Below are 16,808 nucleotides of genomic sequence, written 5' to 3'. Positions count from 1 at the left end.
ACCTTGCCTCAGTGGGTGTCAGTCGTCATCTAGCCCCCTTTCTCTGGGCAAACTGCAGTCTGTAATGGCCACTCATATTGACAAGGGGGTTGGACCTGTTGCCTTTCTAGCCCAGCTGTCTCCTTGCAGCCCCAGTACCCCCTTAGGCCTTCCTGCCAGGCCTCAGTCTGGGAGGTAGCTAGGCCTGAGCTCCCCAGCTCAGCCTGCCCCTTCCTCAGCACTGCCGAAGATACCCTGTCTCTCCCAGGAAGCTGGGCCCTTCTCACTCAGCTCTTTGCTCACAGCCCTCTTATCAGGGCCAGCCAGCCTCGCTCAGCTGCTCTCACTCCTTTTATCACAGAAGCGGGGTAACAGCCCTGCTACGATAGTGTAGAGCAAAAGCACAGAAAAGACCAGATTTCACGGTCTGTGATGCGTTTTTCGTGGCTGTGAATTTGGTAGAGCCCTACTGATAGAACATTACAACATACAGAAAATAATCTCCTCACCTGGCATTTGGGATCCCTCAGCATTTTGAAATAAATTCTTCTGAATTTGAGAGGCAGGGGACGATATTCTAAACTTATTGCTTCTTGAGGTTACGTGAATTCTATTTTTATACAATCTCACTGTAGTAAGGGGAGAGCCCTGTTAATGGAAACTTAAGTTGATTTTTTTCATTAAGGGAACTGCAGAAATCCAGCACACTTTTGAAATCTGAATATCACTTAGATAGCTCCATCATTTGCATGTAAACTTATTCAAAATGTAATTGTGTAACTGTCTTTCTCTTCCACTGTACATGTTTTTCCTGCATGTGAATGGGTTCCCACCAATACTTCAGAAGCATGCCTGACTTACTGATTTGGTGAAACTTCTCTTTCTTTGTGCTCAAATTATTAAACCTCTTTAGTGCTGTACATTATTAGACAGTCAAGTGAGTACATTAGTTCACTACTTTCTGTGCAGGGATGAGGGACACTGAAGGAAAAGGAGGAAAGAATTCTTTTGCAGCATGCTTTAGAGACCTATGGATATGTTACAAATGAACATTCCACTTAAGCATAGTTTTGCTATACAGAGAAATAATGATAGTTTCAAGTGTAATTCCCTGCAAAATTAATAGACATAGACATGGTTAGTTTCCTTTTCCTTTGTTTAATATTGGCATCAAATTTTGGCACTTGCATTCTTGCTAATTCATGCTACAGTAACTGAAAATAGGACCAAAATTCGACAAATAATTAAATCACAGAACTTTTTAGTTTTATTTTTTTAAGCTTTATTCAGCAAGGGACTTACTTACATGGCTAACTTTAAACATAGGGAACTATTTATGTGTTTAAAGTTGGATGTGTGTAAATACCTTGTTGATTCTGGGCGTTGGCACAGAATTGTGTTTGTGTTCCATCAGAGTGCTAATTTTTAGAATAACTGTTTCTCAGGGCTTTAGGGTTTTAATATTTCCACACTATATAACCTCCTTCCTTCCTTTTCCCATCGTTGTAGCTCTTTGGAGCTGCTTTTTTTTTTTTTTCCTTTAGGAGGAGGAGCTTATATTTATACGGTTGATCTGGATCACCTTTTATTTAACTCTTGAATTTATAGAATTGAAGGATTGATAGAGCAGGAACTCAGTGTTCAATTAAGTGAACAAATGCCTTTTGAGATAGCTAGAAGAGAAGATGCAACTACTTGGGTTAAGTGATTCAGTGTAGTTGTTCTACAGGGTATGATTTTAAAGAAATCCAGAATGTGTATTTTTAAAACCACTCAAGTCCAGCAGGATAGTGTTCTGCCACAAATAACATATCTTAAAAGATAAGATTTTCTGATCAGTTGACAGTTACTATCGGCCACCGGCTCTAACCATATAGTAACAATAATATTTCTCTATAGCATTCCTGCCCTCCCACCTCTATCATGTCTGGCATTCAATGTGATGGAACTAAAGTGATTCCTGTGACAGGCTGGATCACAGAAACCCCCTCGGGGCTGCCAGCTGATGTGCCAAGACTACTTCTGCCCCTGCTTTCCCTGCCAGCTTGGGACTTCAGCACGCTGTCTTGTTGAGCCAGACATGCCAGTCTGCTCCAACACAGACCCAGGGTCTGAACCACGTGCCCCAAAGCTGCAGACTTAACTGAAAGCAACTTAAGAAGTGTTCCTGTCTTTAATTCAGATGCCCATCTCCCAATGGGGTCCAAACCCCAAATATATCCGTTTTACCTTGTATAAAGCTTATATAGGGTAAACTCATAAATTGCTCACCCTCTATAACACTGATAGAGAGATATGCACAGCTGTTTGCCACACCCACCCCACATTTATTAATACATACTCTGGTTCAATTAATAAGTAAAAAGTGATTTTATTAAATACAGAAAGTAGGATTTAAGTGGTTCCAAGTAGTAACAGACAGAACAAAGTGAATTACCAAGCAAAATAAAATAAAACACGCAAGGCTATGTCTAATACAGTAATAAAACTGAATACAGATAAAAATCTCACCCTCAGAGATATTTCAATAAGTTTCTTTCACAGATTGGACACCTTCCTAGTCTGGGCACAATTCTTTCCCGTGGAATAGCCCTTGTTCCAGCTCAGGTGGTAGCTAGGGGATTTCTCATGACTGCAGCCCCCTTTGTTCTGTTCCACCCACTTATATAGCTTTGACACAAGGCAGGAATTGCGTCTCTCTGGGTCCCCCACCCTCCTTCTAAATGGAAAAGCACCAGGTTAAAGATGGATTCCAGTTCAGGTGACATGATCACACATCTCTCTGTAAGACTTTATTATCCCCTTGCCAGCACACACCTATACAGGAAAACTTACAAGTAAAACAGAGCCATCTATAGACAATTGTCCTGGTTAATGGGAGCCATCAAGATTCCAAACCACCATTAATGACACACACTTTGCATAATTACAGTAGGCCCTCAGAGTTGTATTTCATATTTCTAGTGTCAGATACAAGAGTGATACACTTATACAAATAAGATGACCACACTCAGTAGATCATAATCTTTGTAATGATACCTTACAAGAGACCTTTTGCATGAAACATATTTTAGTTACATTATATTCACACTCATCAGCGTACTTTCATAAAATCATACAGAGTGCAATGTCACCATTCCCTTGTTTATTGACATGAAATGACAGATGCAATTCTACAAGAGAGTTATTTGGAGAAGTCTCTTCATAAGCATTGAGACAATGTTTTCCATATGTGGAGATTCAGCAGTCTTGACTGGTATTTGAAAGTGTTTCCCATATTGAAATGTCACAGGGGCTTTGCAAAAAATAAATTTGACCCTGGTATGAAGATAGGTGAACTTAAAATAGGAGAAAATAAACTGTTGTAATGGTGAGTAATAGCAGTATGTAATTTCAGCTGTAAAATATAGAGCACTTGCATTGCTGTAATTAAAATTAGTGTCATTAGTAAAAAGAAAGCAACCAATTAAATACATAGAGGTAGTCTCATGTATCATTGGAACCAAACAGGTATCAAAGTTTAGTGTGGGTAAATTTAGGTGTGGATTTTTATTTTAAATCAGAAGATAGAAATAGTAGAAGACAGAACTGATTTTTTTCCCTTCACCGCTGTATGATTGTGCCATCCTCCAGCTGCAAAATACTGGTCATAATGATCTAGCAGTTTTATTTTTTCACAATTCTTGGTGTAGCCTATCTGAAGCTGAGGCTTCAGTGAACAGTCATCTGCATCATGAAACTATCTGTACAAAGTAGATGCTAACTGATGGTATTGTGGCAGTTACAGAAGAAAGGCCAAGGATTGATTTGACTGAGCATTAATGCTGAATTACCTGTCAGCCATAGGTGTGATCCATGGAGGTTTTGGTTGAGACTGGGCAGGGGAAAGGCAGTTTTCTCTACAAATGTATGTCCTGTGAATATGCTGTGGATAAATAAAAATTACTTTCTCCGAGACAGTGAGTTTGATCTTGTGAACCTGACACTTTTTGAAATACTCCAAAAAAAAAAATCCATCCATGTTATTAAAAATGTTTTGCTCCCTAAGGCTTCTCATAATGAAGTCATACAATGCCTGAGTACTAAATAGAGTTGGTTAAAGATTTTCATGCTGGAAGTCGCCCTCTCCCTCCTTGAAAAATACAATTTCATCAAAATTTAAATTTTTTACAGGGGAAAACATACGTTGCTTTCCCATGGGAAATTTCTAAATAAAGTGACATTTTATAAATTAATTTCTATATTTCAAATTGGTTAGAAACTTCTCATGGGAAAACTAAAATCTTTCTACAAAATAATTCAAATAAATGTTTTTAATTGTGAAACTTCTCACAAGAAGAGTTTCTGGTTTTGACCAGCTCTCATACTAAACTTTAAAAAATATCCACTAATTTTGGAGACCCCTGTTGAAACTCCTAAACCTTGAATCCATTAGAGCATTTTGTAACCTACTTTCTAGCAACAGCACTAACAACAATGAAAGTTCTAGGGTAAACAAGCTTCAGGCATTTTTATCAACTTGTCATGAAAAATCTGCTCTAAGCAGGCTTTTTGGTGATATGGTTGAAAATGGCTCAGAGCAGGTTTTCATGTTACGGTGAAAACACCTTGGGTCTTGACTACGCAAGGACATAAACTTGCTAAAAGAAGTACAGCTGCTGGTAAATGCACCCTAACTGAAGCCCCCATCACTTTTGAGAGCCAGGCCATAGGTGTGTCCACTTGGGCATCCTGTGGTGAGGTATTTAAATGCCACACTGGAGAACAGGGGGTTAAGGACCAGCTTTGGGCCCAGGCAGCCCCGCCCAGACACATGTGCGCAATCTGGAGGCAGGGCTTTAAAAAGAGGAGTGGAGCAGCTCGGAGGCAGGCAGTGGAAGGGAGCAGGCAGCTGCTCTGAAGGGAAAGTACTGCCCAGGAGCCCCCTGCCCTGACCTGACAACACAGACCTGTGCATATCTACAAAGAAGAGTCAGGTGACTGAGTGTGCAAGTCAGAGACTAGATTGAAATGATTTATTCTGTGAAGCTAAAGATGACTGGGGGTAGGAAGTGGTCCCAAAGGGGTGGGGCAGGGCTGTTTAGTACCCCAAGGTGGCGAGTGGAGCTGCCCACCATTTGGCCCTGGACTGAAGCCTAATGAGAAGGGTGGACCCAAGAGGACATTAAAACAAGAGCTTTCATGTACAGTGAGAGGCCAGCTGGAAAAGATGTTGACTGTTCAAGAGCCGAGTCCCCAAGTTCCCCGTGCTAAAGGAGAGGACTGGAAACCCTTGGGGTGGAAGTGCTGAAAGATGTGACTGTGTTTCAATGGGGAGATGACCTGCCAACCTCGTCCTGACCACTCGGCAGCGCTGTTTGTGAATGTGCACCATCTCCACACTCAAAATAAGTGGACACTTCAGAATTTAGAACTTGGTCTTCAGGCTCACACTGTACTCAGCCGTATGTGTGCCTCAGAAAGTCCTACCATACATCCTCATGTTATTGGCTTACTTTTATCAATAATATCTGCAGTTATTTTCTGCACTGGTTTTAAAAACATGGCTTAATTTTTTGTTGTTGATATGAAAACTCTTAAATCTTGTTAATCTGTGAATTGCTGCTTCTATAGTACAAAGTCCAACAGTGTTAGCTTGATGAGCATGCATCCTTTTCTTTTTTCACTCTTCCAGGAAATATTATTTTTAATTTTTTTTCCATCTGTTGATCTGTTTTCATTGGACAACTCCATTCTCAAGGACATGTAAAACTGATTTGTGGCCTTGCGTTTTCAGTGAAGTTAGTGTGGGACAAAAAGGTCTGATATAGAATTGCTTACTACTTCTGATCCAGTTGTTAAAAACCCGGCTTACCTGGTGATGTCTGAAATTAGTATTTATAGAAGGAAACTTAAAATATGGAATATGTCTGTAGAATGCATGATGTGTTTTTTATTAAAATCCAGATTAGCTTAGTCTATGCTTTGTGAACTGGTAAAATACTTCCACCAATGTTTGCTGCTACTCTTTAGGGACACAGCAGGTCAGGAGAGATTCAACAGCATTACCTCAGCTTATTACAGAAGTGCCAAGGGAATCATATTGGTATATGATATCACCAAGAAGGAGACATTTGAGGATTTACCAAAATGGATGAAAATGATTGATAAGGTAGGCTCCAACTTTTCCGAAAATAGACAATACAATATATGTACTGCTTTATGTAAGAGACACTATTAAATTACATTTTTGCAATGCGGTTTTGTAATAAACCCTTAGAAGATAAAAAACGTAAATTCTTTTGCTATAGATTTCCACTTCATTCTTTTAGCAAGCATTTAATTTTTGTGTGCTTATTCTTATTCTTCTGCTGACTTCGATGAACTAAAATTGCTGTCATCAGTGTTGTCAGAAATGTGCATAGATTTGGGCACCCAGTGGTGCACTGGAAAACCATGCATTCTGTTTACCTTCTTTGCACTAAGGTCGCAAAAGTCCCTCTATGGGAAACTCAGTTGTATTTCTCATGCAGTATTATGGAATGTGTTTGGAAGCAGAAAGAAATAAGGATATATATCCTTGAGATAATGTTTGTGTAGAGCTTTGATACAGAACTCATGCAGGTACGTAAGTATTAGTTTTTACCAACAGTGTAAAAACCTTACATTTGTGGATGTAGTTAACTAGAAGTATGGTATTTTTCTATATTCAGTATGCCTCAGAAGATGCAGAGCTTCTACTGGTTGGAAATAAGTTGGACTGTGAAGTTGACAGAGAGATTACTCGACAACAGGGAGAAAAGGTAAGAGCAGATGGAATCAAATCATTAACATCCATTAGTGGTGGTGAAAGAAGGTGGTTGTGGGCTCATATTGGAATTATGAAGAATGTACAGCTGTAGGTTTGGGCTGTGCTGAATGTCTTGCACGTTTGAGATAAATCTAATGATAGTTGGAATTCCAAGCCAGGCAAGCATTGAGTGGAATCACATTGCCCCTTGAAAGATACCTCTCTCTTTGAGGGGAGAGAAGGAGAAATTACTTAGGTAAAGAGGAGAAATCTTTTTTTCTAACCTAGTGTTTGATTAAAAACAGTTGTACTGCCTTTGCTATAAACAAGTACCTACAGCAGGCACGATGCTTTGATGTTGCATCTATGATACTACTCTCCTTCATACCCTTAGAGTTATAGAAGACATAGTGTTTTAAGCATACATTATTCTACCAAAATCTGTTTTAAGCTTATGCCAAGTATTACAGAACATGCCCAGATATGTTTCTTTAATGTAAGGAATATCATCTTGCCCTAAAGAAGCAGAAGAAATTAGAAGGTACTAACTTGGACTGGATTCTCAGACCCCCAAAGTAGCATGAAGTGTTGGAGAAATCAGCTGAAGATTCCCCTCATATCCTCAGCTGGTGTAGAACTGACTATGGGCTGCCCTTTCCATTCCCTCACAGAAGGGGAGGGAGGGAGACTGTGGCACCTTGTGCTCAGGGCCAGCAAATGACCTCTGAGGGCTTGTTACAGTTGGTGTAGGTTAAAGCATCCATTAAACTTCTCTAACATATGAGGGACCAGAGTAGCTCCTGACTGTCCCGAGATTAGTGAAGCACAAAATTGGCTTTAAGTGACTTCTGTACTGAGCACAGCTTGGCTAGACTCGAGAATTGGCTCCTTGTCTGGATCATTACATACCTATTATTGAGTCAAAGTGATCATGATCCATTTCTTCCTCACTGGCATGACTTTTTCAGGAATCTTAAACTCCAGAAAGGAAGAGCATTTTCTGTAAAAAGTATAATACGTGAATTCACCTCATTTCCACTGTAATAATTTTCCAAGGGGGACTTATCCATTGCTGGACTTCTGCTTAGGTTCAATCTGCTATTTCATCCTCTTCCAAATTGCTTCTGATCACTTCAAGCTGTGAGAAAACCAGACTATGAAATCAACCCTTGGCATCTCTTCCAGTAGGTTACTATCCAGGAGACTAATCATATGTACCCACAATGCTCGGGGTGTGTAAGGTTGGTTTTCTGTGGAAGAGAATCATTTGAATGTCTCCTGAAATTCTAGAGACATCAGACCAGCCTGGGAAGATTTTGGAATATGAAGACAGCTTTTCAAAATCGAGGCTTTGACAGTGCATAAAATAAAGATTATGTAACCTGTCATGCTATCCATGTGTTGGAAATGAGCACAGAGGTGCTGCTGAAAGCTAATGCACTGTTGACATTGGTTCTCCATATTTGTTAATGGGGTGCGGGGGGGCGGGAAGAGTTCTTGTTATAGTATGTAAAGTATTGTCATGGCATGACTTCTGGAGGATACTGTGGACAGAGCACTGGAGGGGGAGAGATTTCTAAAACAGACTGCAGTAACCTTAGGGAAACCCAGATACATACTAGCTGATAGCTGTTTGATTTAAAAAACAAACAAACAAAAAAATAGTTTCGACTTGTGTTTTACTTGAAAAACTCCTCTTCTGGTATTCTGGAATTGTTTAGCGGCTAAGTATGTAAGTGCATGATGTGAAGGCATAAAGGGACATGTGAGTAATTTGTCCTTTGGAAGAAGCTAAATATGTACTCAAACGTTGTCTGAAAATTTGGTGTGTTAATGCAGCAGCTCATAAGCGCTGCTTGGCTCAAGGCACTAAGATTGAAAACCTCTTTGTAGTTCATTACCAACTTATATAAAAACAAAGTAAAAAGGATACTCTTAACTGAGCATCTTCTAACTGCAATTTTGAAAATGCTTTTTCTCATGTGTTTGTGTGTGTATTTTTCTACATGGATGTGTCATAGAATAAGAATTGGTGAGATATTAAAGTTCTGGTGCATGGAGTCCCTGAGAGCTTTCCATTTTTCCTTTTGAGTTACTTAGAGTTGAGTGGAGGTATTCCACTTCAAGGATAATTTTGCTATTTCAAAATCTGATTTAATTCCAGTTCAGAACAAATTCTCACAATTTTGAAATCCTCCATGGAATGAGATGGAACCATAGCCCAGGGTTAAGTCTGGCTGGCAAGCTGTTCTAAAGCCATGGAGCATATATGCTTGCATTAATCCTGGCATTTTCTAGTGCTGCTAGTTACTCATTTTCAAGAGCATCAACTCCATCTAAAAGCAAATGAAAAGAAATAAAACAAAACAAACAAATATATGAATTGAAATGTTCTCTGTGACCTGTGTATTCAGCACACTGTCACATTTTTGTATGTCTGGTTTCATGGTTGAGCTAACATTTATCTTTTTCATTAATGACATTTCATTATTTGGTTTTCCATTATTTCCTGATTTCATCTTGACATGGTAAACTAACGGAATGTATTAAAGACAACTTAAATTTTTACACACTGATCCCATTCTGTGTTGAAGAGTGTAAGGAGAAAAAAATATCTTGCAGAACTGAAGTTGACTCAAAAGGATCTAATGTGACACTAGATTCAGTTTTGCTCATATTTTGTAGAGTAGTTTTTCTTTTAATCTCTTAAAAAAATCCAGCTTCATGTAGTTACTTTATTTATTTCCATCAGTTTGCACAGCAGATAACTGGGATGCGGTTCTGTGAAGCAAGTGCCAAGGATAATTTTAATGTGGATGAAATATTTCTGAAACTTGTAGATGACATCCTGAAAAAGGTAATATATATGTACTGTGGAGATGGGGACTATATTTAACTACTGGTGGTACCAGTATTTGTTCATAGCACATAATGGCAAGTAAAATTTTGACTTAGTTTGGAGGTGCCAGCATGTAGCTTGAGGACCATTTGCTATCCTTCAGCTCTTCAATAGCAGCTAAACACTGCACGGCGGTTGAAATTTTTGTGTGTGCTTTTCATAGTAACGTCATTTTAGACCAAAGTTCAGTAGCTGACTGCATTTGCCTGCTTCCATTTGTTGCTATATGTTAATTGAGACTGATTTGGGGAATTGACTTAGGACAAAGCAGAAATAAATGTTCATCCTTTAATTGAAATGAGAGATAAGAACTACAAAGGGCTGGGAAAACAAGTAGTCGGCAACTTACATGTCAGCTAGCAAGAGAGAATCGTCCCTGGTATGTTTGCAGACCAGAGCTTCTATCTGCAGCATAGTCCAGAGGCTCGAGCATCAGAGCGGACAATAGAGACCCCTGTCTTCTGTTTCCTGCTGGCTTCAATATAGGAGAGTCTTTTCCTATCTATACAATGGCTATAACTGTTATCCAGCTTCGGAAAGGGCTGTGCAATCCTAGTTGAGCAGTGTTATGTAAGTGAGTATTATTAGTATAAGTGTAAATCATGGTGAGCTATATTTCAAAAAATTATGGTCTCCTGATAGAAATGTTACCTTTTGTATTTTCAGACACTGTAAAACAATGCAAGTGTTTAGTCTTTCTTTGTGAAAATAGCCTCATTTGTGTTAAACTATTCTTAAAGTCTAAACCACTACATTAACACTAGAAGGCAACAACTTCATTTTATGTATATTACTTATTAGTGTACGTCTTTAAACCACAGGATTATTTGTGATCTTGAATCTTATCCATGCAATCTGCCATACACAATTCCTTATAGGTGGTCAACAATACTACTTAGCACTTCTGAATGAGCTATAGAAAAATTAATCCATACCCCAAGAGAGAGGCAAGTATTATCCCCATTTTACAGATATGGAAGCCGGGACACAGAGAAGACTGAATGATTTGTCCAAGATCACCTAAATTTGAGGCAAAGTTAGGAATTCTGCACATTTCATTTGATCTCCCAGCATTGTTTAATTCATTAAATAGCACATGCTTTACATAGATAAAGCTTCTGGAATATTAAAAACTTTAAAATACATTCTCTATTATTGACAAACTGGCTACATGGAAACTTCTCAAATTAAGTATATTTCCTTCATAACATACAATTTGTTCCATGCTTCTGTTTGTCAACAGAGCAATACTGTATTTTTAACACTGATTTGTAACTTTTTCCTTTCTCTTTGAAAGTGATTATTGAAATATTTTGATGTTGATGTCCTTATGTTAATATTTTAGCTGAGCATTAGTTCTGCAGCTTTTCTTTTCAAGTGAAATAAACTAAAAAGTTCAGTGCAGGTAATCCATTTATAGACTTTTATTTTTTTTTAAAGATGCCTCTGGATATTATGAGGAACGAGTTGTCTAACAGTATACTGTCCCTGCAACCAGAGCCAGAAATCCCCCCTGAGCTGCCTCCGCCGAGACCACATGTCCGTTGCTGTTGACTTGTTGCTTCATACAGAGTGGGAGAGAGAAGAAAGTATCTGCACTACAATCATTTGGCAGTTCCGTGTTACACTTTGTTTTTCAAGTCAGAACTACACACTTATTTGTAAATATGCAATCCTGTGTAAGATTCAGTTACAGCCGTTAAATATTGCCCCTCTTCCCCAAAATAGTATATTTTCATTCATCATGTAGTGTTATAAATATTGTACAGTTTATGGGGAACTGCCACACTCCCAGTCTAGGAGGAGGAGAAATTAAATCTATACTTATTCTTGACATAAATATTGTAGTAGTCCTTGTTATTATAAACAGGCAAGCAGAAGCTCTTCTTGTATGAAGATAAGTATATGGTGCTTTGCTAACTATTTTAAAGATGAATTTTTTTAAAACTGAAAACTTTATGTACAAAGCTTCCATAACCTTCATTGTTTCCTTTAATATATTCAGATGATTTTTTTTTTTTTTTTTTTTTTTAGGGAGTGGGCTGTAGCTGTAGCATCTTCAGCTGACTAGATCTACAGCAAAGCTACATGTAATTTCCAGCAATCTGTCTTATTTATTATGTTTAATAGTAGACCATTACTTTGTGTATTAAGACATCACATTTGGTGCAATTCTAAGGGTGCAGTGTCAACTTACACAGTTAATTTTCTGCTTAAACAAGCTAAGTTGCAAGAAAAGTGGAGATGTATTTTGAATTCTAAAAGATGGTATGAAAAGCAATGCTGCTGTCCTAGACAAATTCTTTTTAAAAGGAATTTAATACATTTTCCTGTGTTGAGGGAATATATATATGTATTTATCTGAACATCTAGGTGGGTGGGAGGGGTTTATGGAAAACCATTTTTTTCCCCTAATGGTGGAAATTATTCCCATCAATCATATACTGTGTTAGGTTTTTGTCTGATAATGACTTTGTGAACTATATCTTTGGTATATCTTTTATTACAATGCACTGTTTAGTTTAGTCGTGGTAAATCAGTAGTTACATATTCGAATAACTTGGTGTGTCCTGAATGTTGTGGTACTGAAAAGCATTGTGGTCTTTCTAAACTAATGAAATGCAAATAAAATTTTGTATTTATGAATGACAGTGGAGCTGCACCTGTTATTAGAATGGCAAATATACCTGATGGTGAATAAAAGGTAAAATCAGTGATATAGAACAATTTTTTAAAAAAAATTCCTTGTAAAGAGCTGATTCTTAGCCTTTACATTTATTTTTCAAGATAGGAAAAACAAGGCACATTAATAGCTTGCTTGCTTTGAATACTGCACTGTTGGGATGATCTAGCCAAATTGGTATCCTGTCATGGCATGTGATTGCTTTTCGTGACATCTTGGGAGGCAGTAGCAAACCTATTTATGACCCATGGGGACACAAATGAAAACCAGTCTTTTGCAAAATATAGTTCATCACTACTTTTTTCTCGGTGAAATATCTTACCAGTTTTGCCATTGTTCCACCGTAAACATTTACACAGACATAATAATGTATACTCCGGACTTCTCCAGTTTCTCATGAGTTTTCTGGAAGGAACAAAGCATTCAAAATAATTGGTGGTAATTTATTCTTTGCCCAAAGGATCTTAGAGCTGTAGGGCTGCTGAACAAGTTATTACATTCTGTACACAGTACTATGCAGGGAACACATCTTTGGCACATACAGTTTCAACTAACAACAAAAGGAAGCCTAGTTGAAAATTGTACTCATGTCTTCTGCCACCTTGTGCCTAAATGGTTAGCTATTTTTACATAGTGAACTTGTGGTTTACTCTAATGCTAACAGATGAAATCCACCATTTTCTATAGCATTTGTAGAATTTCTGAAGGTACTGTGGGCAATAGTAAGGAAGGGAAAGTTATGGAAAAATAAGATTTAACTTGACGATTATTTCAGCTGACTTGTTTTTACCTGTATTTAGAAATTTGTTGTGAATTTTTTCTGCAATTTTTGAATTTAATAAAAATTAAGAAAACGGACTTAGATAAACTATTTTTTTTTCTTGTAATTATGTGCTATTGTTTCTTTATGTAATGGAGGCATTTTAATACAGGGCAGTCCCAACTGTGACCTTTGAAGGTAACTGTAATAACTCATTTATTAATTGAAAATGTTTCCTGAGCCTTTGACTGTGATTTTTAAACAATCTGCATTAACCTGATTGTTACAGGGAGGACAGAAAGGACACTGCCTCCTACCACTTCCTCTGCAGCTTTAGGAACAGCTCTGTGAGTCAGGAGCCCTCTAAGCCAGTATTTTTCGAAGATTGGGTTGCGACCCAGTGCTGGGTTGCGGCATGTCAGGCACTGGGTCGCTCTGGTCAGCACCGCCAGCCAGGACATTAAAAGTCCCATTGGCGGTGCTGCCAAGTTAAGGCAGGCTAGTGCCTACCTGTTCTGACACCGTGCTGTGCCCAGGAAGCAGCCAGCAGGGGGGCCATGGGGCTCCATGTGCTGACCCTGCTCTCAGCACCGGCTCTGCACTGGGAGGGGAGAGAGAATGTAGTGCCTACAGGTGAGAGTCGCGCGAAGCTGTTTGTGTGCCTCCACCTCAGAGACAAGAGCTGCTGCTGGCCACTATCCTCAGTGCCAAGACAGGTGGAAAGCCTGCCACTGTACCGCTGACTTGGAGCTGCTGTAGGTAAGTCCGTGGGCCCAGTCCTGAGCCCACCCCAAACTTGGTGCCCCTCCCACATCCCAAACCCCTCATCCCCAGCTCCATTGGGTTGTGGGCATCAACAGTTTTCTTCAGCTGGGTCCCCAGAAAAAAAGGTTGAAAACCCCACTACTCTAAGCAGCTGCTGTCCCTTCCCTGCTCTAGCTTTTCAGTAGATTCTCTGCTGGCTGGCTGTTGCACTGGACAGAAGGGAGAACAGAATTGATGGGAGCTTAACTGGTTCTGCCTAAGCCTAGCTGAGGTCCTAAGAAAGGACTGCTCCTCTCTGCTACACAACTACCTGGGTATCCTGAGTGGAGGAGGGGGAAGAGAAGCTGGGAATCTGTTACATGTCCCTGATTCTCTCAGATCCCTCACTGGTTAGAGCAGCTTTAATTTGCATCAGCTGATTCATTTCTCAAGGAACACATAGCCATTTCTGCTCCCCACAGGCATCTCTCCGCCCCAGTATGTTTTCTGCACTATGTGCTGCAGGGAGGGAGGCAAGACAGCCAATTATGCTAGCTCTTGTGGCCACTGGGGATCCCTCCATGCTGGAGGAATCAACTAGTGCAAAGGCAGCAGAACCCCACCCACGAGTGCCACAAAAGAGTGGAACAGGGCAGAGAATCTGCCCCAAAATAATTATGGCCCCTTGACCTCTTTGCAATAATGGGTTAAATCTTGGGTCCATTGAAATAAATGGGTATTTTGCTACCAACTTCAGTAGAGCTAGGATTTTGCCCAACGTGTTCTATCTTCAGACTGAATCAAATGCTGCTGTTCTAATAGCATTGTAAATCTCACATCTATGATAACTGAAAAGCATGTTCTGAGATAGATGCAACATTTCATTGCATTTACTATAATGGACTTAGAAATTAGTTGCCTAGTAGGTGGTACTCAGCCTCTGCTTTATGAATACATAATTTCTTTATATATAGATGGGAGGAGAGTCCTGAAGCTGGAAAGGCGGTCCTGAAATTTCTTTGTTGCAACAAGGGTCATGGTATGGAAAAGGTTCTGAATCACTGGTCTATCAGATCTCTAGTGACAATCACAGCTATGCTGTCTAGGCACAGACTCTGTTCTATTAAGAACATAAGAGCCTCCATACTGGGTCGGACCAAAGGTCCATCTAGCCCAGTATCCTGTCTTCTGACTGGCCAATGCCAGGTGCCCCAGAGGGAATGAACAGAACAGGTAATCATCAAGTGATCCATCTCCTGTCACCCATTCCCAGCTTCTGGCACAGAGACTAGGGACACCATCCCTGCCCATTCTGGCTAATAGCATGTGATGGACCTATCCTCCATGAATGTATCTAGTTCTATTTTGCATCCTGTTATAGTCTTGGCCTTCACAACATTGGTTAATCTATTGGAGATCTGCTGGAGGACCAGAGATAACAATTGCTCCAGTAAGACTTCACTAACAGTTAACATGGCAATATGCACTGTAGATATAGTTGTGTCAGTTCCAGGATATTAGAGACAGAAGGTGGTTGAGGTAATACCTTTTATTGGACCAACTTCTGTTGGTGAGAGAGACAAACTTTTGAGCCACACAGAGCTCTTTTTCAGGTCTGGGAAAGGAACTGTCTAGCATCACAGTAAAATGCAAGTTGGAATAGATTGTTTATCAAAGTGGTTTTCAACCTTTTTTCATTTTTGGACCCCTAAAATTTTTTGAAAGAAGGTGCAGACCCCTTTGGAAATCTTGGACACAGCCTGTGGACCCCCAAAGGTCCATGGACTACAGGTTGAAAACCACTGTTCTATGGTAATAGCCTTTCATGGACCCCTTAGACCAGTGATATCCAAATTACAAATATCAGGAGCCAAATTAGCGATCAACATTACCCAAAAGAGCCACAGTAGGTGAATTCACTGTTTAATATATTCTCCCAGCAGAATGACTGACCAAATATTAATATTTTATCAACTACAATTGGTTAATCTAGTAAAAGCATCCTGATGGTTTAATAACTTAGATTGGTTAATAATTAAATTGCACAGTGTTTTAATGGCATGTGCTGCAAAGAGGCACAGAAGACATGTTAAAGAGCCACTTGCCGCTCACAAGCCTCAGTCTGAGTATCACTGCCTTAAGCCATGCCTACACTACCACTTATGTCGCTCATGGGTGTGAAAAACCCCCCCCATAATGGGTAGTGTGCTCAGTGCTATATTGGTGGCAGAGTTTCTCCTGCCAACAGTTACTGTCGCTCATTGGGGGTTGTTTAATTGTTGATGGGAGAGCCCTCTCCTGTCAGCATAGAGCAGCTATATAGGAGATCTTTCAGCGGCACATCTGCATCAGTACAGGTGTGCCACTGTAAGCTCTCTAGACCTAGACTTTGAGTCTGCGGACCACCGGTTTAGTGTAAGTAGTTAGCACATATTGTAAGGCAGTGGTCTCCAAAGTGGGGGTGCGCGCTTTCTTTCTTTTTTTTGCTTTGTCAGTTTGGACAGGAGCAGGCACAGCAGGGGGTGCATGCTCAAAAATTTTTTACTGATGGGGGTGTACAATCAAAAAAGTTTGGAGATCACTGTTGTAAGGGACCAGTCCAGGTAGACCTGTTAACACCTCTGCAGTCACAGGACAAAAAGAATGGGTTGTTAGTGGGTTACAAATTGTTGTAAAAAACCATAAAACCAGTGTGTCTGTTCAGTCCATGGATTTTTGGTGTATAGCAGAGTAATGAATTTAAGCTCCTCTTCAGTCACAGGGCAAAATGAGGTGTTAACAGGCTACTCTACCTTGAATGGTCCCTTACAATGTGTGCTAACTACTTACGCTAAACAGTCTGTTCCACCTTGCATTTTGCTGTGACACTGGGAATTCCTTCCCCAGACCTGAAGAAGAGCTGTGTGTGTCTGGAAAGCTTCTCTCTCGCCAACAGACGTTGGTCCAGTAGAAGAGATAATGTGTCACCCACTTT

At 39.7% G+C, this 16,808-nt stretch overlaps 1 protein-coding gene across 1 annotated transcript in view; it reads left to right on the top strand.

Annotated features, from left to right (window-relative positions):
- The window catches only part of RAB12 (RAB12, member RAS oncogene family), a 37,957-nt gene extending 24,769 nt beyond the window's left edge, over window positions 1-13,188 (top strand). The window contains exons 3-6 of the mRNA XM_032777090.1: window positions 5,992-6,130; window positions 6,672-6,761; window positions 9,501-9,605; window positions 11,088-13,188. Of these exons, the coding sequence (XP_032632981.1) occupies window positions 5,992-6,130; window positions 6,672-6,761; window positions 9,501-9,605; window positions 11,088-11,201 (448 nt within the window). The 3' untranslated portion in view covers window positions 11,202-13,188. The remainder of the gene's footprint in view (window positions 1-5,991; window positions 6,131-6,671; window positions 6,762-9,500; window positions 9,606-11,087) is intronic.
- Window positions 13,189-16,808: the final 3,620 nt, after the last annotated feature.

Source organism: Chelonoidis abingdonii, chromosome 2, assembly GCF_003597395.2.
Source record: "Chelonoidis abingdonii isolate Lonesome George chromosome 2, CheloAbing_2.0, whole genome shotgun sequence".
NCBI lineage: Eukaryota > Metazoa > Chordata > Testudines > Testudinidae > Chelonoidis > Chelonoidis abingdonii.
Note: the sequence above shows the minus strand (reverse complement) of the source record. Positions and strands in the feature narration are given on the sequence as shown.